The sequence below is a fragment of the Dipteris shenzhenensis genome, chromosome 1 (genome assembly GCF_047967505.1).
Source record: "Dipteris shenzhenensis isolate YYH24624 ecotype China chromosome 1, Dip_SZ_1.0, whole genome shotgun sequence".
Taxonomy (NCBI): domain Eukaryota; kingdom Viridiplantae; phylum Streptophyta; class Polypodiopsida; order Gleicheniales; family Dipteridaceae; genus Dipteris; species Dipteris shenzhenensis.
Window position 1 is genome coordinate 2,409,137 of NC_141596.1, and position 23,334 is coordinate 2,432,470.

General features: G+C 45.9%; 1 protein-coding gene across 1 annotated transcript in view; it reads right to left on the reverse strand.

Annotated features, from left to right (window-relative positions):
* Positions 1 to 243: 243 nt before the first annotated feature.
* Positions 244 to 23,334, reverse strand: part of SIK1 (Protein kinase superfamily protein) — a 79,369-nt gene continuing 56,278 nt past the window's right edge. The window contains exons 11-18 of the mRNA XM_087395716.1: positions 22,183 to 22,264; positions 21,797 to 21,946; positions 21,370 to 21,526; positions 21,116 to 21,269; positions 20,744 to 20,993; positions 20,395 to 20,595; positions 1,526 to 1,611; positions 244 to 1,414 (exon numbers count right to left, since the gene is read on the reverse strand). Coding sequence (XP_087251842.1) covers positions 1,315 to 1,414; positions 1,526 to 1,611; positions 20,395 to 20,595; positions 20,744 to 20,993; positions 21,116 to 21,269; positions 21,370 to 21,526; positions 21,797 to 21,946; positions 22,183 to 22,264 — 1,180 coding nt within the window. The 3' untranslated portion in view covers positions 244 to 1,314. The remainder of the gene's footprint in view (positions 1,415 to 1,525; positions 1,612 to 20,394; positions 20,596 to 20,743; positions 20,994 to 21,115; positions 21,270 to 21,369; positions 21,527 to 21,796; positions 21,947 to 22,182; positions 22,265 to 23,334) is intronic.

A 23,334-nucleotide genomic window follows, 5' to 3' on the forward strand; every position in this document is an offset into this window, starting at 1 on the left:
ATTCTGCCTGGGAGCACCCATATTTTTATATAATGCCGTGGCTATACCAATGTTTAAACTGACCAATGTTGAAAATAAAAGATGAAAGTTATATAGACCTTAGTACGACTACAATATATCCAATCGCACGATGAAAGTTCTACTTCAAAGCTCAACAAAAAATCCTTGAATAAAAAGCGCTTAGACAATAATTAAAGTTAAAATCAATGCAACGTGATGCAATAATCACAGGTCTAGCTCAGTACGTATGACCCTTTCTTGGGAGACGGGGTTAATTGAACATAACTTACAAACACCTGACATTCATGTAAGGCCTCCTCTAAATGTGATATATAATGTGGGAGTCCACTTGGGGTTAAAACTGTGCATGTAACCAAATTTCATACGTAAGTTATAACATAAGTACAATTGATGCCTTGTTACCAAGGCAAGGAGTCCCAATACCTCCTCTCAAATTATCCCTCTTTGCCCTTGACAAAAAGGCCAGTTACACTTTCTGATGTACATAAGGATCCACTGACAATGGGAGCACATGACACCTGTCTTTCAGAGCTGCAAGACTCATAATGCTACAAGCCTGCCACATTCTGCCTGGGAGCACCCATATTTTTATATAATGCTGCCACCATCCCAAAGGGACAATTGCATATTGCATGCTGCTAGGTTTTAGGTTATCTGACCTGACCTGACTTATATACCACTTTCATTATCTTCCTGTACCAATAATTAGAGTACAATCTGAATATCTACACCTCAAGTCTGCTGCTCTCTCTGTGTCGTTTGAGAGGTCTACTGTGGGATACTCTGTAGACAGATCAAAATAATGATGATGTTCCTGTACTGAGATAGAATTACAAACCATGGACAGCATAATATGCCATTGTGAGATTGCATGCAAAATCTTGTTCCTATAGGTGATTGTAGCATTGTGGACCCAAGCCATGAATACCGTATATTGAATACAGGATTGCCCTGAAGCCTTGCAGCATTCTACCTCTAAATACACTTTGATTTTGTGCTGTATACCCACCTTTCACTGGTGGGCCACTGAGAGAGAAATCTTAGACAAATGAGTAGAACCCTGATCTTGCACTTTTAAGACAAGGCTCTAAATCTAGCAGTATGTAGACAAACCTGAACGACACATTGCATCTCATCCAGCAACCTTGGGAATCATCTAACAGAACTGGTCAGTGGAAGTCTTTGATGAATCGCCAGGCAGCACATAACTTCAGCCCAAATGGTGTACTTCCCTGCTTCCGTTTTGAGAACCAATGTGTGCAATCTTACATTTTCAACCAACCTATGTGAAATTCACAACCGCAGAATCGTGCGAAGTGTATCTGATAAATTCTGAACCTTTTGAGCTTCCTGTCCTGCTTGCCATCCTTGAAGAGGCATTTCTTCATAGCAGCTGTAAAGCATGTGCAAAACATTACCCAAAGGAATAAGAAACAGAGAAAAAACTAATGGTAGCAAAAACAGCATATGATCTGTACTTTGCTTCAGATATGCAAACACTTACAGTTTATGGTATGCCAAAGCTCGGGCTAGGTTTGGTAGTGTTGTGCTTGTTGCAAGGCGTTTACTAACACTTGGTGGAAGTGGCATCTGAACAAGTGAAGTGAAACCATATGAGGGAGAGAGAGAGAGAGAGAGAGAGAATTCGTGCTTAACAAAGCTATAAATGTCATCTTAGATCAGAAATCTGCTTCAAAAGACCAGTGTTTTTTAGATTTAAAGCAACAGGACAGAGGGACAGACGTGTAGCCAAAAATTAAAAATCTATATCAGACGGCGTCATCATTGCTGGGTGCATTTGCAAGTGAAGCTTTGCTTGCAACCTGCTAGAGCACTTTCGTTGACACTTTTGGGTCAACTGACGTGGCGTTACAAGATCAAAGCTCTATCCACCTACATGTTTATCATCTCCGCATTGCCAATGTCTGTTTGCCCCTTTTTTTTTGGGTAGATCATTCTCTAACCCCAGACTTTGAGAACAAGTCTCTCGCAGCTAACGTTATACCTCTATAATGATTTTTATGCTCACACTGATTTCTTATCGCCCCTTCTTCAATGTTGCTGCTATTTCAGCCTGCACGCCTACTAAGAGCTCATTATTCAGTGGTATCTGCTCATCGCTCCTGTCTCGCTGCTCCATATGTACCATAGTGCAGTCCGTTGCTTTCAATGGACGTCCATTAGAGACTGCTGCTACTGCATCTCTCTCAGACGGTATTTATTTGATACCTTCATAAATTTGGGGCACGCACTGCCATTGTCGTTGGCTGCTGCAGAGATTGATTTTAATCAGTTTTTACTTCAACATCGTTTCTATCAGTATCCCAAAATATGGCATATTGAGAAATTCTCCAGCACCGGATTTGCTATTTGGAAGACAAAGATGCAGCTCTTTCTCATGCAGGAAGGCATGTGGCAAGCTGTCACCCCTAAAGAATCAGAGCAGCTATGCGACAACCCAGCCCGACGTAAGGCTTGGAAAGACAAGAATGATAGTGCGTTGGTGATCTCACTGATAATCTACTCCATCATCTGGACCTCACCAAACTGCCAAAGAGCTATGGATAGGTCTTGAAGCAGCCTTTGGCAGCAATCTAAACAATTCCAAGCTATTTCTCAAGATGCAATTGTGTAGCATGACGCATCAAGGTCAGATAGTCTTTAAACAACACATGGATGCCCCTCAAAAGCCCGTCGTATAATGCTGATAAGAAGGCTTCCCTTCTTAACAGCCTCATTCATGAAGAAAGATTTTGGGAAACTCTACGAGCCATGAAAGTAGGACGAGGAATGTCCTATGAGGAGATGATAGTAGTTTTTATGAGGAAGACCGGCATAAGCTCGACACTGACTTATCTACAAGGGCTTACCTCACCAAAGAGATGCAACTACTGCAAAAAGCTTTGTCACATGATTGACCAGAGCTACAAGAAGTTGGGCAAGCAACAGGACAAACACCATGCTCAACTTGCAACCACTTCTTACCCTGACTCAGACAATGCCTCAGAGCCCTCAAACAACCAAAGAAAATGCCATGACAGTCACTGTTGACACACCGTCTCTTGATAGTGATAACCAGTGCGATGAGTGGGCTTTCTAAGCCCTCTACCTTTTATCTTCCAAATAATTTCTGCAGGGATGCTCTGCCCGGATTGCAAAATACGAAATGATATGTATTCTTTAGCGTGTGTTCTATTGCATTTTGCATTGGTTTTTCTTCGGGACAGTTATCCTTTAACAGGGGGGGAACAAGGGGGAAGAAGGGGGGGGGGGCGGGGGGAATGCAACCTGTGGATCTTGTCCCATGGCTTTTGAGTCGAGCCCAAGAGCCATGCTTAAGTATAAACCTCTAATTATGTGCATACGCCTTTGCGCCATGCTGGACTTTATCGAGCCTCTGCGCCATGCTGGACTTTATGGAGCCATGCGTATAATTAAGTTCTACTGTTCGCCTCTAAGCTGAACATGCCATGTTCTCACTTGTGATTTCCTAAAATACTCTCCAAGGGATTAGATATACCTTTGTAGAATATATCGAATCATACAAATTTAGACTTTTTGTTGTTCTAAAAGTCCAAAAATCTACACACTCCTCGCCCTTGGCTCATAGAGGTTGTGGCTCTATGGAGGTGTCCCAATTAAGTTTTTGCAGTGGGACCTTGGGGAATGGGAATGGATAGATGAAGGGCACCGAGAGAAGGGCATCCCCTTCTTTCGTTACACGGTTAGTAATGCCAGGAAATTCTAGCTCAGCTGTAGGGGTTGGAGGCCCACCAGAGCTCATCATTGGGAGAACTTTCAGATTCCTGCTGACTAGCAAAAAAAATTTTGGCAGAGACTCCAAAAATCCCACCGGAATAGAAAAATCACTCTCTTCTTTTGGCTTTCTATTCATGGTGGGATAGCAATAAACCATTGGAGGTCCAAGTTCGGAGCCGACCCTTCTTGCCCTCGCTGCCTTTCTACTTTGGAGACAATACAACACTGCCTTTGGGATTGCAGACAGGCGAGAATCATATGGAAGGGGATTGCAAGACTTTTCAGCACTTTTGTTTGCCTACCTTTCTATATGACCTGGGGATCAATGGCTTGGCTTACTCTTTCAGGGCCCCAGGTATTTTTTGAGAGACTTGATTCCTCTTGGGCTATTCACATCCGACGACACCTTGTGGAGTCGTGCTCTCTAGAGGATGTTCCGGCCACTCTTTTCAGGGCTGCTCACTCCTCGGTCGACTCTCCATGGGAGATCCTAGCTAGCATTGCAGCATGGCACATTTGGAGAGCCACATGCACTGAGGCTTTGGAGGGTTCTCAGGTTCACCCTTCTCAGATCTTGGCCAGTACTTGGACAGATACGATACATACTCTGATGGCCATTTGGGCGACCATGCAAGGATCATCTCGAGCAACCTCCTCTAGGAGAGTTACTTTTCTCAAAGATTGGAGAGACTCTCCCTTCTTCGCTGAGACTTCTACAGGGTTGAGATGGCATTTTCAACCTCAGCCTTGGTTTCTTTCTACCTCATTCCTTTGAGGTGTTTTTTATTACATGCTTAGCATGGTGTATTTCCGCACAGAGCTTGCTCTAGCGGGTTTCTTTCTTACTTAATAGAAGTCTCTTTTTTGAAAAAAATAAATAAATCTACACAAAATAAAAGAGAAAACGAAAGAGAAGAAAAAAGAGGTAACAAAAACTTTTTTGAAAAACAAAAGGAAGACATATTTAGCAAGCAAAGCAGCACTTATGTCGTCATCAGTGCCCAAGCATAAGCAGCTATATTGGGTTTCTAAAGACCCCATGGAGTCTCTTGGGCAAACCCAATGCTTACTAAAATACGTCAAAAATAAACAAAAGAGAGAGAAAACAAGAAATAAAGAAGAAAGGAAGAAGGTGACTAAGCAAAATTAAACAAGCAAATCAAGAAACAAAATCTTCCAAGGAATTAGACACTACCTATTTCTAGGTAAGACCTTCCCATAGAATTTCATTTATGTTTCATGTCATAAGCTTAGCCACCCATGACCACAAGGGGGATATGTTAGATATGATCGCGTGTGTGTTTGAGAATGGTGTGAGATATTGTGTGTTTGAAGGGTCAATTGACCTTTGGGAGTGGATAAGCTCATGCACATGACATCATAGGTGATGTCAAAAGGTTCAGCCCTTGTGGCTCTATGTACTTGGATCCTATCTATGATCATCGCACTCGATCTTTTGGTGTTATCAGCTTGCCCATTGCATACTTCCTCTCTCTCTCATGGCACTTCTTCTTCACCCATCATAGCCTCGTGCTTCAACATTGCCTGTGTTCTCTAAGAGTGTGTGCGAATAGCTACCATATATGTGCTCCACAAAGAGAGAGAGAGAGAGAAAGAAACAAATATTACCGTCTTCAAAAGGCCTCACAGTCTTAGACAACATAGAGGTAGGTTGGTTGTTAGGCAAACACTACTCTGCAGCAGAAGATGAGCCCCGAGATCTCGAAACACTTAATGCGGAACACAACTCACTCCATGTGCTTAAAGAGAGAACACTTTTGATATGAAAAGAATATACAGAAATATTCAGCAAAACAAAATCTCATAAATAGAGTAAAGGCCAAGTACAAAATACAGCCAGAAATTGTGACAACACTTTCAGCAAACAAGCACTGAGGTAAGACACCAAGAACAGGCTCTATTTGCTGCTGTAGACTTCTTCTAGATCAGCGTGTGTCCTCAATGGACATCAGTGGCTGCTCTAGGTGAGTCTGCTACTACTCTTCTTGTGCACCACAGTCCGCTCTTCTACAGTGGGTAGATCTGTCGTGTGCTCCTGGACTATCCAAAGACTCCTCAACTTTGAGAACTGTGTCTGGAGCACTCTCCTATGCTCTCCCAACAGTCTGCTGCTTTGCCACTGGGAGGAGGCTGTTTCGCCTAGAATGCCCCCCCAAGGGAGACCTTTTATAGGGCTGGAAAGCCCCATCAACTTAACACCTGCTCACAGACTGGCCGACTGGTCTGTGAGCAGACCCACTGCCCACAGATTGGGCAAACCCAGTCTGTGGCTTTCCTCTCGGCCCATCTGCCTACAGGTCTATCTACTCTCATATATGCTGAGGTGTCAACCCCTGAGCTCTCCTCATTTAGGGGCTCACAGATGGGTCATTAACCCTATTTCTCCAACATACGGGCCTATGAGACAAAAAATACATCGAAAATTGATACGAGTACAAGCTATTTTGAGCTGGTGCAGGTTAGACTAAGACTATATATACCTTTGTTACTAAAATACGTCAAAAAAAAAAAAAAAAGCAAAGCAAAGGAGAAAGAAAACAAGAAATAAAGAAGAAAGGAAGAAGTTGACTAAGCAAAAATAAACAAGCAAATCAAGAAACAAAATCAACCAAAAAACAGAAATAAATCTCTCTCTCTCTCATAGGCCCGCGAGGCCTCTTGCAAACATTAATGCATCCTTCTCTCTCTCTCTCTCTCTCTCTCTCTCTCTCTCTCTCTCTCAAGAATGAAAGAAAGAATTTACAAAATGAATGAATTATTTAAAACATAAAAAACTATATGAACCCCTCACACTTATGTACCACTTCCTACAAAGATGCAAAATCATATGCCTAACTTAGAAAGCAAGATGCTCGCAAATATGCTAAGTACTGACAAGAACTGACCCTGGTGCAAGGGCACACTAAGAGCCTCGAGCTGAGCATCACATCTCAAAAGGAAGATATAGATATAGAAGTGGGAGGGAGAGAGAAAGAAAGAGAAATATTAATGTCCTCGGGAGGCCTCGCAGGCCTATGGACAAAGTACATCATGAGACAAGAGCTCATACAAGCCTCGGTGGGCTAAAGCAAAGGGCACGCTAGGGCCCTTGCTGAGTGCTATGCTAAGCTAAGCTTCAAGAGCTCAAGAGCTCAAACAAAACTCAGATGCACACTCAAAGCTAGGACTCAAAAGCCGAAACCTAGCACCGTCCAGTGGACTGCAAAGATATCCCGAATTTGCATTTGTTGACTTGTCTCTCGCAGTGGGAGAGGATGTGGTCTCCTTGATCTCTATATATCCAATGGGCTATGTCAACAGTGATGCCTCGTCTCTGGTGGCCTCCTATGAGAGTTGAGAAAGGTCGGACCTGGATTGTGTGCGCTTTGGTCACCCTCTAAGTCGTCTGTGATCTCTGCGTCCCTCGCTAGGCAGCGTAGCATCGACTCTCCCTACTCACCCACAATTCCTCATATCAGCTAGCTCCTCCTCCTCCACCCCACTATGTCCTGGAGCTGACTTGATTGCATAAAAGTCTGTGACACGTTGTGTTCAGCCTACCTCAGCATCCTGCAGTAGGGTCTCATCATGCTGCTCTTTGATCTGTCACAATAGTGTCTCTCTGTGTCGTCGCATCCCAATAAGATAGAGCCCAATGCAAACCTGGTCATGGAAGTGGATCGAGAGAGAGAGAGAGAGAGAGAGAGAGAGAGAGAGAGAGAGAGGTATTAACGTTTGCAGGAGGCCTCGTGGGCCTATGAGACAAAGTACAAAACCAAAAACTAACTCATACAAGCCGCTATGGGCTGAAGCAAAGGGATCACTAAGGCCCTTGCTGAAAGCTAAAGTGCTAAACTAGTAAGCAAAATAGCAGAAGAGTATCAGGGAGCTAACGCTCCTAGAGAGAGAGAGAGAGAGAGAGAGAGAGAGAGAGAGAGAGAGATGTATTAACGTCTGCAGGAGGCCTCGTGGGCCTATGAGACAAAGTACAAAACCAAAAACTAACTCATACAAGCCGCTATGGGCTGAAGTCAAGGGATCACTAAGGCCCTTGCTGAAAGCTAAAGTGCTAAACTAGTAAGCAAAATAGCAGAGTAGCAAAATAGTAGAAGAGTATCAGGAAGCTAACGCTCCTAGTACACGCCCAGGCTCCCTATATCCAGGTACCCTCGTGGCTCTCTGATGGGATGTGAGGAGCTCTCATTCTGCGTCTGTCGAGCTGTCTCTCGATGCGGTGGAGGGTGTGGTCTCCTCGATCTCTGTATCCGATGGGCTACGTCAAGGGTGACGCCTTTGGCGGTCTCCTTTGAGGAAGGCTGAAATAGACGTCCTGCAAGAGATGATGAAATGAGCAAGTGAGGGGGGCCTATAAATAGCCCCCCAACCTCTTAGTCGGTCAGCAAGAGGCTGGGCTGACTTGCTGCCTACATGCATGACTCACACGCCTAGGGGGCCGACCCAAAAAACAGCCTATATAGGGCTACACAAGGCCCTAAGGTATGGGCCTGCCAACCGACAAACTAGGCTCTAGAGCCGACTGCTCCTAGCCCCCACCGGGATCTGCACAGCCAATATGAAGGGGTTGTGTCCTTTGCCCTCCACCTGACTCCCTAGACGCCTCAAAGGGGGCTGCCATGCGGCAGCAAAGCAGGCCTCAAGAAGGCCCTAAACAACCTCCACATGGCCAGCAAGCCCTCCCGCACTGAGCATCCTACCAACCCTACTCTATGTAAGCCTCACAAGAGGGGCCGGCACATCCACAACATTGGCCCTCACTCATCTATCCTAGCCTCACTCATTGGGTGGGCACACCCACAAGCAAGGCCCTCTCTCTAGGTGACATCAGAAGGTGTTGACCTCTAAGGGAGCTGCGTGTACCGTTGGAACAACTGAAGGAATCCATCGTGTGAAGCTCCACTGCGGAAGACCGCTATAGGTACTATCAAAGAAGCCCCCCGTGGCTCGAACCGCCTTAGCACGATCATTAGAAACCTAGAACTATTGCTCCCAGGCCACAGGTGCTAGGTACACTCCTCTGGTTTGGTAATGGTACACTCATCTGGTACAATAATCCAACTACTGGTACTGGTACATGACTCCAACATAACAATAATCCAACTAATACTGCCTCCGGTGCAAGGTCTGCTTCCCTGCATGGGCCCCTGTATCGTAGAGCTAGATAGCCCCCTTTGAAGCCCCCTCTCGAGTCCAAACTGGTACACTGTCGCCAGATCGATGAACTGTAGTGCTCCAATGACAACGGGCTGATAACAGCTCACAAGGATCAATCAACTGTGTCCGGGTTCTTGCACTGGCAATCTACTAACCCATATGGATCTCCAACAGCATCAGACAATAGCCGCAGCAGAACACTAGGAGACCCCCTCTGGATCTGTCACGTCATAACCTCTAAACAAAATAGAAATTGGTAACATACTGCCACCTGAGTCAGCAGGAACAATTCCACGTGGCTCGAGGTCTGCATGAAAGCCTACCTCGATAAATGACTCCCTACTCGATGCACCTGATCCGCAGGCCCCGCTGCCACAAACAAGCAAGCAATCCTCCCTTTGGATCCGGAAAGCTTGCTAGAAGCACCTAAAAGTGCAACTAAAAGGCTAAGTATACGTGGTCGTAAAAGTCACACTATTGGCCACCTGGTTACTGGATTGTGGTGGAGGGGGGATCGGTCTACTCTTTGCGTGTTGGGTCTCACACTCTTTGCTCTAGAGGGGGGTGTTGGAGATATCATAGCCAAAGAGTGTGTTGGTAATGTGTGTTAGAGTGTAGTCTTAGGTGATCTAGTACTAGTTCATATGTGTGAGTGCCACGTGTCATTATGGGTCTTAGCCCATATGCACTAGGTGCCAGTGTGTTAGTGAGTAGCTATATAAGGCTTGTACTTCACTTATCTTGTCATACTTGATGAATGAATGAAAGCCTATATGGATTCTACATTTGTCTACCATTTCTTCCCTCCCTAGCCTGTGTCTCTCTCTCAGTCACACCATGTTTCTAGCAGTAGTCACTAAGTGAGTTAAGGGCACTTACCCTCATTAGAGGTTTTTTCCCCTAACCACAGTTAAGATTGTTAACTACGGTTAGTGAATAGGTTTAGGTTTTGTCACTTGGACAAAACCTTCACCTCTTGTATGTTTTGGCTATCTCTTCTATTCTACGTTTGTGGCTTGCTCTCTATCTCTCCTTTTGTTCACAGCTTTCTCCTTTCTTCAACCCTCAGTTCCCTTCTATCCCATCCATCTTCTCTTTCAGTTCATCATCCTCTTCACTCCGACATGGCAACTCTGTCCGAGATGGCAGAGAACAAGACAGTGTTGCCTACATTCCTAGTTGACCGGCAGTTGAATGGGCTCAATTACGGCATCTGGCCAGTGATGATGGAGTCTGTGTTATAGCCATAGAACATGGCATATTTCATCTTGATAGGTGTTGCCCGACCAGACCCCTTGGCGAAAGACCTTAGCATCCTTGAGCAGGAGGCCGAGACCCTATCTCAGCTCTTGGACCATGTTAATGCCAATGTAAGATCATTTATATTTCTTAACTGTACTCCTTAGGTGATTAATCACGTGAAGCACATGACAGTGGCCACAAGTATATGGAAGCATTTGGCGTCCATGTATAATCAAACCTCTCCCATGAAGAGGGTGTCATTGGAGGTCCAGATGAGGTTGTTGGATCCGAAGGGCCAGAAAGGTTATTATTGGTGTCAGTGTCCCCAAAGGAACGCAGAGGGGTCAAGTAACCAGCTGGCCAATAGTGTTATTGCTGTGACCACATATACTCCAGCCTTCTAGTAGCACAAGGCAAGCACTGCCAGCAGGCTTTCCGTATCCAGATGGAGGATTGCTTGCATGTCTGCGGCAGGTGGACCTGCCGATCAGATGCACCGAGCAAGGAGTCATTTATCGAGACAGGCTTTCAAGCGGACCTTGAGCCACGAGGAGTAGTTCCCGCTGACTTAGGTGGCAGTTTGTTACTAGTTTCTATTTTGTTTGGACGTTATGACCTGGCAAATCCAGAGGGGGTCTCCTAGTGTTCTGCTGCAGCATTTATCTGATGCTGTTGGATGGGTCAATAGATTGCCAGTGTGGGAACCCAGACACAGCTGATTTATCCTTGTGAGTTGTTATATGCTCGTTGTAATTGGGGCACAGAAGTTCATTGATCTGGCGACAGTGTAACAGTTTGGACTTCAGAGGGGGCTATCTAGCTCTGAGATACAAGTGCCTATGCAGGGAAGCAGACCTTGCCCCGAAGCAGTATCAGTTGGATTATTGTTCCAGGATCCTCTGTTGGCATAATGTACCAGTACCAACACTTGGATTATTGTACCAAATGCAAACCAGAGGAGTGTACCTAGCACCTCCGGCCTGGGAGCAACAGTTCGAAATTTCCAATGATCATGCTTGGGCGATTCGTGCCACGATGGGTCTTCTTTAGTAGTGGAGCACCACCCGATGGATTCCTCCAGTTGTTCCAACGGCAGACCCAGCTCCTTGGCGTTTCTGTTCCATCCAGGAGTTGAGAGGGGGTGTTAGAGGTCAACATCTCTTGATGTCACTGTATAGAGAGAGGGCCTTGCTTGTGGGTGTGCCCGCCCTGTCTGAGGATAGCGTAGAGAGTGAGGGCCTGTGATGTGGGTATGCCCGCCCCTCTTGCGAGGCATAGGTAGAGTAGGGTTTGGCAAGATGCTCAGTGCGGGCGGGCGTGCTAGCCATGTGGAGGCTGTTCAGCGCCTTGCTGAGGCCTGCTTTGCTGCCGCGTGGCAGTCCCTTTGGAGGCGCCTAGGGAGTCGTCTCCCTTGTGAGCAGGTAGGCTGGAGGTCATAGAGGACAGCCCCTTCAGCTGGCTGGTGCAGCTCCCTTTGGAGGGCCAAGGGCAGTCGGCCCTAGAGCCTAGCCTGTCGGCTGGCTGGCCCATGCAATAGGGCCTTGTACCGCCCTTTATAGAGGCCTGTTTGGGTTGGCCCCTAGGGTTGTGAGTCGACCCTGAAGGCAGCAGCTCGGCCCAGCCCCTTGCTGGCCGATAGGGGCTATTTATAGGGCCCCCCCTCAGCCCTCATTTCATCATCTCACTGTTGAGGCCTGACAGAAGTGCAGAGCCAGCCCAGTGAGCACTTGAGGAGCAGGGCGGTGAAGCAATCCATATCCACTCATGCTCCCTTCCACTTGGTTGTTGAGCTGTTTGTTCCAAGCTCTCGAGCAGCCCATTGGTTCCGAGGTTTTCCCCCAGATGTAGCGGAGTTTACTCCAAAGATTACTTGCAGTTCTCAAGTGCCTTTCTCTCCTTCTTAGTCTGGTGTGTGTGTGAGGCATGCTGTCTCTCACCGACACTCTTTGAGCTTTACATTGATGTGATCAATTCCTTCATAGACCGCCTGGGAGGCAAAGGATCACTACTGACCGAACTCATGATACAGATATTACTATATGCCGATGACGTAGTCCTTATCTCATCCTCAGGAGAGAGACCTCACATGCAATACTCCGTTGACTCAGCTTCAGTTATCGAGATGAGCTAGTAGAGATAGTGCAGTCCTGCACCTATCTAGGAGTAGTCTTCTCAAGACCCCTCTTCACTATGACACATGTAGCCCATACATGACTCACACGGGGGCGAGGTAATCTAGCCCGATTGGAAAGACAGTGCTTCTAGGCACACTTTTAGGATCAACCGACGAAGTGCTGGCTCTTCGATACGCTAGTGCGGCTGACTGCCATGTATGCAGTACCCTTCTGGGGATGTGACCTAGTGATAGCAGAGTGGAGGAGATTCGAGTGGCTACAGGTGACTATGGGACCTAGGATGATTTGGAGCAAGCCCTCAGTCCTTCATGAGATAGTACAGACATAGTTCGCCATGACAACACTTCAGATTGATGCCATCTTCCAAACAGTGACATTCATTCACAGAGTTTGGGACTTACCTCAATGGAGACTATCAGGCTGTCTCTGGAGTCATCCAGTCGAGTAGTTGAGAGCGGGGCGGACACATGGTATGCACGTATATCCACCTGGTTTGCCAGACACAGGATTCAGATGGACAAGCTCCCTCCCTTTCAGTACATTATGGGTGCACCCCCTGAGTCGATCCCACGAGATGAGATTACCCGTATCATACGGTTAGACCTACTCCATCTCAGGCTTGGAGGGTACATCAGAAGCTCCCCACCAAGACCCAAATCTACCATGACCCTTTCCTGAGAGTCTCGAAGGAGGGATTCATTGTCAGACCCCAGTATCTAGAGGATAGAGTAGTCTCACACGCACTGAGGATCACAATTGGGCAGCTGCGGTTTCATCCCATGAGCTTAGGATTGAGACATGGAGAGCAGCACGTATACCTAGATAGCAATGAATCTGCATGCTATGCATCCTAGGAGAGATTGACACAGAGGAGCACTTTCTTTGCACCTGCCCAGCCTACTACGAGATCTGAGTGCGATACCACTATCCCTATCAGGATGGGAGTGGGTTCGGCCCACTATCACAACTGATCCAGAATTCCATGACTAGGTTTGCATTAGGCTTTATCTGCTTGAGATGTGCCGACACAGGGAGACCCTGCTACGAGAGATCAGGGAGCAGCAACAGACCATAAGTTACAGAGGCTGACCAAACACAGCGGCATGTCACAAATTTCTTTGCATTTGAGTCAGCTCCAGGACACAGTGGGGTAGAGGAGGACGAGCTAGCTGATATGCGAGCAGTATGGATTGCCGAGAGAGGACTACAGAGGCTACCCGTGGCACGGAGAGCGACCAGAGCACACTCGATTGAGGTCCGACCTATAACAGCTTTCCTTAGAGGAGACCGCCCGAGACGAGGGGTCACTCTGAACATAGCTCAGTGGGTTCAGAGATCGAGGAGACCATGTCCCCCTCTGCCATCACAGCATGAGACGGCCAGATAGACCTAGATCCAAGACATTTTCGCCACTCATAGACGAGACACCACAGTGCCACGTTTCGGATTCTGAGTTCTAGTCCTAGTTCAAGCTCTCTTCCTACCATCAGATAGTACATAGTATTTGATTTTGCTTGAGCTATCGAGCTCTTTATTTCAGCATAGTACTCAGCAAGGGCCTTAGTGCGCCCTTCGCTCTAGCCCTTTGTGGCTTGTATGAGTTTTTTTCCCTTTTGGTGTTTTTTGCACTTTGTCCCATAGGCCCATGAGGCCATCCACGGACGTTAATATTTATTTATTTCTCTCTCTCTCTCCTCTATTAAATTCTGCTGCACTTCTAGTTATTTAGAGTACCTACATATTTAACTAGAAAAAACATAATAAGCCATATATTAGTTTAAGACTCAAAGTCTTTTGGTTGTACAAAGCAAGTGAGCCTTCCAGATGACGGCCATCTAAGAAGGCCATTATATAAAATCAGGTTGTGCATTGCTCCCATCTCCCGTAGGTGTTGACCATATCCTGTGACTTGTGCATCCTCTGAGTGTCCCACTAAACCAAGCTCTGCTAGGTCAATCTCTAATAGGGCCGTCTCCAAAGTCAAGCAAGTTGACTTGTTTGCTCCCTATTCTTGCATTGAAGTCACCTAAAAGGAGGATCTCCCCTTGCATAGAGAACTCCGTAATGTCATCATATATCTCATATGGGATGTGCCCCTCTGTGGTGACCTCACGGGCATATGATGATGTATCTAGAGGAAAGTAGCACACTCCAATGAAAATGGCCCTTGCATCTTGTGGCTGCAACCAAACCCACATGTGACATGCATGTTCCTCTCGACGCATCACATATATGAGCGGTCGTAAATGTGATTTAAAGAGGATAGCTACACCCCCAAAGCCTCGGACTCCAGTGTCTCTCCTCAAATGTCTTCATGTAGGCTCATTCTCACGTGTACCCTGTTACTACAGGTAGCCCTATCTTTGGGCTCTTGTATATCTCTGTATAGAAACTGATGTCTCTATCAATGTATGTCTCTGAAAATCTCTGAAAAGCCTCTCCGATTTAACCAAAGAGTGCCATTATTACAATTCCATAAAGCTATCTTTACTCAGCTCTACAGCACAATCGTATCAGTCCAACACTGTCATGTGTCGCCTGCATCCCTATCTTCCCTTGCCTCCCTTGCTACTCCCCTACATGTTTAGGGTTGGAGCGCGACCAACAAGGGTCACAGTGGCCTTGGTTAGACGAAAAGCTACGACCAAGAGACGTACCAAGACTGCACCCTTGAGGGGGCGACATCGTTCTATTGCTGACCTCATGCCTCCACTTCCACAACCCCATTCAGCCTGATGTCCCTTTCTTTCTCATACTCATAAAAGTAGATCTATCTGCTGCTCCCCTGAATATCACTATTATAGGTCTAGACAGTCGATCATCCTTGCCTATTTTCCATGCCCCTTCAAAGGTGAGATTGATGCCCATTTTGGTGATCAATGGCTTGGCATCTGCCATCGGAGTGTCATCCAATGGTAGGCCTCTAACCAGGACATTCAGTGATTTGAGGTGTCCCCTTTTCTCCTCCTCTAATGCATCAGAGATAATCTACTTTTTTTGGAGCTGATTTGCCTTTCTTGACCACTTAGTCCACTCTTTCATTTTTGCCCGCCCTTCATTAATTTGCTGAGAGAGTTCTTTGTGTTTCCCTTGCATGGTGGCTTGTAGGGCTGCCATATTCTTCTTGAGTTTGATATTCTCTGCTTTGAATTCCTCCAAATCTTTACAAGCATTATTCTTCTTCCCCTCTAGCGCTAGCATTGAGAAAAATGCAAAGAGGGGTACATTATTATTCTCTCATCCACAATTGTTTGCCTATATTCTCAAAATTGCTAGTAGGTGACCTTTTTCTGCATGTACACTCTGAATTGACCTCATAATAGATGTTACAACTTGATTGCTATCATGTAACCTGCATCTTTCCTATTTGAACCCCCAATTGCACTTGCATTTCAATCTTCCATTTTCCCATCTCCTCTTCCATGGAGGCACGCAACTTATGCATAGTCTCTTCATTGTTTTCCTTCATCCTTTTCTGCAAGCATTCAATCTCTGCATCCTGCCTTTTTTGGACATCTTTCAAAGTGGTGAAGCATGATTTGATGTACTGGTCGCTGCCTTTCTGATCATTAATCTTTTGAATGCCCATCCATATAGTGCTGTACTTTCTTTCCTTCTCTCCTTTAGTCTTTTTCTCAAATGAGCTGTCTATTTTTCACAAATTCCCTGGTTTTTCCTTTGGAGAGAGATAGAAAACGAGTGCATTTGTATATGCTTACAGCCCGTGGGTGGTCCTCAGGTGGTCTTCAATCGGACTGGTACCCTCCTGCACCCTTTCATTGATACATAAGTAAACGACTTTCCTATTTGCTCTGTAATCTGATGTACTGGTTGTTTTCTTGCAGATACAAATGTTGCTGAGGTTCCCTGGTCAGAGCAGAGGCTGAGGGGCTATAGATGCTGGTGGAGGGGGGGTGTAGATATAAAGTTGAGGCTTGGAGGCAGTCTGGAGTAGGGTCACAAGCCCTTGGGGGGAAGGTGGAGGGCTGGAGCGGCCCCCCCAGCTGTTTGTGCTGCTGCTAGGGGGCCACGGGAGGTCACGAAAGCCTGTAAGGGTGGGCGGAACCCCCCGCAATGGAACTGCAGGGGCGGGGTACTGATGGCGGCCTGGGGGTGGGTCTGGAGCAGCCCCATACGGTTGGTTCTTGGCAGCAGCAGCAGCCCACAAAGGGCTGGGAGGTAGGTGCAGGGGGCCTAGAGGCCCGTGCAGCAGTATGGGGGCTGGGAGGTAGGCGCAGCAGCCGCTTCTGCTGGCGCAAACAGCTCAAGACAGCAGGGAAGCCCACGGCAACCTGAGGGACAGCCCCAGTGACCTGAGTTACAGCCCAAGGGAATATGAGGGAAGCAAACCGCGAGAGAGAAAGAAGGAAAGAAAGAAAGAAATTTTATTAAAGTCTTCCGAAGACCGATGGGTCTATGAGACTGTGAAACCCTGGTACAATCAAGCTGTGAGGGTAGAGCTACTAAATGAGCATCCACACCAATGCATAATGTAAAAATAATGCAAAATGATAGTTCTAAGTACTAAGTACAACATGGTCATGTCGGTGATTGAACTACAAATCAGTCGCATCATCATCATCCTCCGCATCCTCATCAGGACATCGGAGGTGGATGAGGCACTGGAGGCAGGAAATCGGCAATACAATGATGTCGGCCACTCGAGGGTGCGGTCCTGTGACGTCTCCTAGTCATAGCTCTACGCCTAACAAGGGCTACATTAACCCCTGTTGGACGGGCTCCGATGGTGAACATGGAGGCGATTTCCCCGAGTGTAATTTGTGCGTCTACCCTCTGTTTGAACTGTTGAGTCACTCGCTCTGAGTACCGACAATCATGTTGAGGTCTCATCTCGGGGGGGTCCAAGAAATCTGGTTGAAAGAACTCTGTGATAGAGCTTTGGGAGGGGTCTACCAAGGAAGAAGTCTGCTCTTGTCTCTGTGATCGAAGTATCTTCTCGCGGTGCCTAACTGCCCCATGAATGAAGCTTGCCAAGCATCTTTGATCTGGATAGGAGAGGAATCGGGACAGGGCCCCATAACTATCTCTGAAGAGGCAGTAGAAACGCCCGCGGATCTCATAATAGATGGGACACCTGAAGATGAAGTGCTCCTTTGTGTCAACCTCCTGCATATCGCATAATGTGCATAAGCGCCTCTCCCTAGGTAGACGCTCTGCCCTGCCGCTCTCTATACGAAGTCTGTGAAGAGACCCGGAAGTGCCCAATAGAGATCCTCAATGAGTGGGGTACATGGATCCGCGTGTACCCTGGTGGATCAATGAAATCCTCATCTGTGATATGTAAGCAATGATCTCTGTAGAAGCTAAGCTTCACTAGGAGTTCGCTCAGTGCCAACCAACTCTGGAATGTGCATAGCTATAAGAGATCCTCACGGATCACCTGGTTGACATCATGTGACATGAGGGGGGAGAAAGGAGCATGGCAGTAGAATGGAATCCTCCCTGAAGTCAAGAAGTGGTACTTGACGGGCGCCTGTCCTCGCGTTGAAGTCTCCAACTAGGAGGACTTCTCCGCAGCTCAAGAAATCAACAATGGACTGATATAGGACTGCAAATGGAGATATCTCAGTCTCATCTTAGATATCCCTCGCAAAGTGAGGGAAGTAGCATACTGCAACAAACAGATCCGTGCTGTCCACGTGTCGAATACGGATCCAAAGAAATCTGGAATGATTCTCTCTCTGCTCTATCGAAATGGTTTCCGAAAGGGTGGATCTGTAGAGAACTGCTACCTCTCCTGATCCATGTACCCCCCCTATGTCCCTAGTCTCATCTTTGTAGGCAGACTCCCATGTGTACCCACTAACTACTGGTAAGGGACACTCTGGACTTTGATGTGTCTCCATGTAAAAGGCTATGTCGCGGCCAGTATAGGATTCAAGAAATTCCCTAGTTCTGACCATAAGGTACCATTACAGTTCCAAATGGTGCAGGACGGAAAACTGAGTCTCATGACCCCGCCTCCATATGCGGAAAGGGGGGGGATGCTCGACGGGGGTCTATAAGAAGTTGTACATCCCTAACTACTGCCCACTTCCCCTCCTTACGTGCCTGATCACGCTGCTGCAACAGGCAATGCTTCTCCTCAACCTGTAGAGGGGTAAGGTCCTCATCCATGGAGATCACCGAATGATCTTGTAGTACTGACCTACGTTGTAAAACTCAAAGTCGGGCCTAAGCGTCATGGAACTGTATGATCAGGGGCTACTCTTGGTTGGGGTCTCTCCCCACCCTCCATGCCCTCTTCATCCTGTGCTCAACTACACCCAAAGTAGTGGCCACGAAAGTCTCCTCGATCACAGATTGCATGCTCACAATCTAGGCCTCTACTACCGGTGTACTCCCTGTAACTGTACGAGTCGAGAAGAACTCCTTCCTGAGCTGAACCATGTCCTGCCTCAGCACCTAGATGATACTGGCTTGCTCCTAGATATGTTGAGCCTACTCCTAAACCACTCTAGCCAAAACCTGAGTGAACCTAGCCTACCCCAGGGCGTAGTGTCAACTCCACCTCCCTGACTCGTATACTATGTACCTCCGTGAGTAAAGTCTCCTATCTGTCCGGTGGGTCGATGAGACCCTATCCTAGCTGAAACTGAAAGGACTAAGGTACAAAGGTAGGGGGGTGTGGCAAGATAGTGGGTGGTGGTCGTGCCATTTGAGCAAAGATGGCGGATACCTCACGTACAGATACAGGGGTCTCAATGGTCCCAATCGGATAGGAGGTAGGGGGCTGAGTCGGTGAAGCAATCCCAGTGGTATGAGGGAGAGGTGGCTGGCTGAGAGGGAGAGGGGATGGGAAAGTCGAGAATAGTGGCCCTCCGTGCGTCACCTCCTATGGGGGTGACATGGGTGGTGGAGCGGCTGGGGTCTCCAGAGCAACAGGTGAGGAGGACCCAAACGAAACACTGTCTGTCACGGGAAGGGGTGTCGAAGCAGTGGATTTGATTGGCGTAGTCGAGGTTGAAGTTGACTTCAGTGGGAGGGCTGAAGCAGGCCCTCTAAGCGGAGGTGTAGATGTCGGTGGGACAACTCCTGTGGGAGCAGATATGGCTCTGGCTGATGATGATGATGATGACGATGACCCTTTATGGATCGCTCAGATGTCCACTCCAAGCCCACTCTGGTTGAGGCGTCTATTGACATCCTCAAGCTTCGCCTGCACTTGTTGAGGTTTGTCTTTTTCCTTCTTAGAATCTCTTCCCCTTGCCTCCTTTCCCATCGCATGTGGGAGTGGAGGAGATATACCTTTGTAAGACTAGAATAAGTCCAATCATACAAATTAAGATTTTTTGTTGTTCTAAAGACCACAAATCTACACAGAAAATAAAAGGGAAAATGAAACAGAAGAAGAAGGAGGGGGGGGAAAAAAACTTTTATGAAAAACAAAAGGGAGTGGATGAGATAGGCTAGGACAGATAGGAGTGGAGGAAATACCTCAACAAGAGGTGTATTGCATTCACAACTTGTGCCAGTGACGCGCTGTCAGCTCAATGCAAGAATCCCCAAAATTGCTTAAGCATCACTTACTGTATTGCCCCTTTCCTGGCTACTACAGAAAGCACTCAAAATGCATCTGTTTTCTCCGCAAATCTGTGATTTTCTCTGATTTTTATGTTGTTTTCTGACAGGTATAGATTGTCTCTGACAGACAGAAAATGACAGGTAACACCCCCCCTTTTCTTTTTTTTTTTTTTGGGGGGGGGGGTGTGGAGTAACTGGGTGAGTAACTATCTGGTTAGACTAACCAGACTGACTGGTTCTATTCTGGTTAGGTGACAGTCTAGTTAGCCTGTAACTGGCCTACTAACTAGAGTTAATTGACTCGGACTAACTAGTACTTTCAAGCAAACAAACTATTCCGAATTCAGAAGTAGTCACAATGACAATAAATAAGAGATCAAGATACAATCAAAGCAAAGGCATCCTAGTAAGCAAAGAGAATCTCACAATCTCTTTGGAAGTAAGAAAAACAATCTCTTTAGAGGTAACAAACACAAGCTTATGTTACGTTTTCAGAGCATTCTGGAATTAGTTTCCATACCTTGCTACCTGGTGGTCTTCTTCCTCGTCTTAGGTGACCATCCCCTAAGCTTCCTCCATTGTAAAGCTCTTGTATAATGTCAAGTGCTACTGGTCGTTCCTCTCCAAATACACTATCCGATATCAAGGCAACCGGAGAGATGTCTGTCGCTCTTAGGAAAGGGATCGGCACAGTGTTGCCAGCTGCATATACGGACAGCAACTACACTCGCATAGAAGGAAACCCAATGATACTTTGCCATTGACTCCACAACATTTACATGATGCAAAGATGTTGACATTCATGTCATTCTACGAGTGTGATGTGCACTGCAATGGGATTATTTATATATGGAGACAGAAGAGGCTACCTTGTCTTGCAAGGCAAAAACTTGGCGTCCACCTGATAATGTACCCCTCGGAGTAGCTGTAAGAATGTAAGATTCTCCACTCTCGAGCGTTCCCTTTTGCCGTAGAAGGCTATGCCCCTCATTTGAAAGACTGTGTTGTGTGAGTGAAGGAGCTGGAGAACTTTGTTCTAGATGAATTGAGTCTGACACTATTTCTGACTGTGAAGATGCATCTTTAAAGATCGGTTCCAAAAGAGTAACATTTCTTGGCCTGTTTTGGCAGTTTCAACAATGCTCATCAATATGATAACAGTCTCATGATACCAAGAAAACGTTAATGAAAACATAACAAAGGAAAAAAGGAAAAGTAAACATCTACATAAAGAGTCTGACTTTATCTCAAGAGTTTGGCCAGGCAAGCAATCCAGCCGATCCCCAGAATTGACTTCCAGGTATACACGCTTCATCGATCCTTCTCCTGCTCTCTCTACATTATCAACCGTATCATCTTTATGCACAACCATTGTGCTGAAATCGCCTGGTTCTTCTGAGATAGAAAAAGTTGCTTATCCAGTTTAGTTTTTTTGGTGGAAGAAACTGTGGACTATCAAAGACAATAGATAGTCAAGGAAGGTAAGAATTAACACCTTTCAATTCTCCTTCCGTGAAAACATTTGGCATCCCTTCCTGTATAGAATCCTTTGTAGCAGCATTGGGAAGTGTAGCTTTGTCAGATTTGATGAGAACAGTTCCACCATATGCTTCACTCGCCTTCGCTGTTTTTCCTTTTTCCCAAGACCATTGCTGTCGTACAAATTTTATAATCCTTAAAGATAAGCACATCATAGAAAGGTGACCAACCAAGTAAGTTATGTTCTCAATCCCAATACAAGACATCTCAAAGGAGTGTATACATTATAAAAACAGCCTCATGCAGCTCCCACCAATAACTTCACCTGCTTCTCTATAGCTTTTACACACACAGAACCAGCATATCACATTTCTCTTCCACAGACAGCTGTGGCCTTTAACTCTTGTGGAGGAAATAAAGCTACAAGGATTCATACTCCCTACCTGACTTGGACTTAATCCACCATCAGATGCAGCAGCTTCTGTTTCCTGATTGAGTACTGGGGGTACAGTTTCCAATCTGATTAACCTGGCCTCTTCAATTTTGGGAAGCATTGAACTAGCTGTACCATGACATTTTGCTATGAACTTGTGCTGCATTCAAAAATTTACCACAATACTGCTTCTTTAAGTGTAGAAAGATGAGAGAAATAAGCTATTGGAAGCTCAGAAAGAAGTTACTTAAAACTCTGGTTCCTAAAGGAGATGGACAAATTATTTCTTGTAGTTTACCTTTATTTTTTTATTAGGATTAGATAGAAATGATAGAAGTGAATTCATTGTTTCAAACACGATTTAAATAATCTCCCTGTGGATTTGCCAAGACTTACTTTGAGCATTTCAGTGGCAGAGGGACGCAATCTTGTTTCCTTGGTGAGACATTTAGCAACAAAATCATGAAAAACCAATGACCTGCACCAAATAAGCTATCAAGATATTTTAAGAGAGGTAAAATTTGAGGGTGCCACAAATTAATGGCATTCAATATCTTATTTTCCCCTTTGAAAGATAGATCAGGCACTTTCTTTACTTATATTCCCAACAGTCAGTAAAAGGTAACCAAAGCATACACCATGCAGAAACAATAATAGAAGTGTTGAAAGACAAGTGATCCGATTTCTCATAAAGTATTCCAAACTGCAAACACACACTTAATGGCATGAATAAGGTCAGGACGGGTCACGAGACATTTGAGCCACTTCCTCATATACACCACCTTGGTAAAAGCAGAGACTCATACAAGTCAGTCATACACTTGTACATATTCCAGACAGGATCTTGCAAGATACATTATTTGTAGAGACTATCATAGGACAACATGCAAGCTTGCAATCAAATATCGATGAATTCAGACATGAAAGCAAAGGCATACATGTCATCATTCACCGCACAAGCATATACATGAGCATGCATTAAGACCTGAATATGGGTCAACTATCTGGGAGATAGTGCACTTTTTACAAATGAGAATGTGGGAGCATTACAACGAAGCATTTTGAAAAGTTCAAAAAGTTTCCAAACAATTTACGGCTATTGAATGTGGCTGGGAGATATGTGAGTGTGCACCAAATAAAGGCCCCTTCCCCTCCATTCATCTCAACTCTCATGTGGTAAGATAAAAACATACCCAATGTTCAAATCTACATGTATTTGTACTATATAAAAATTTGGGAACCACATACAAGCACAGTACCGAAAAACAACCCCCTTGAAATCTCTACCCAAGGGGGTATCTTGTCTTCGCATATGACCTGGTTGACCTCATGATATCTGAGTAAGAGGAAGGTGCATCAATCATGTATTGGAAGGGGAGAAAAGAAAAGAAAGTTTACTATAGTCTATGGAAGACCGATGGGTCTGTGAGAAACCTGATACAACAAGCAGAAAGGGTGGGGCTACTAAACGAGCACCATCACCCATGCTGGATGCTAAGTCCTAAGTAGTACATAGTCATATCATCAATCATGACATCATCATCAAAA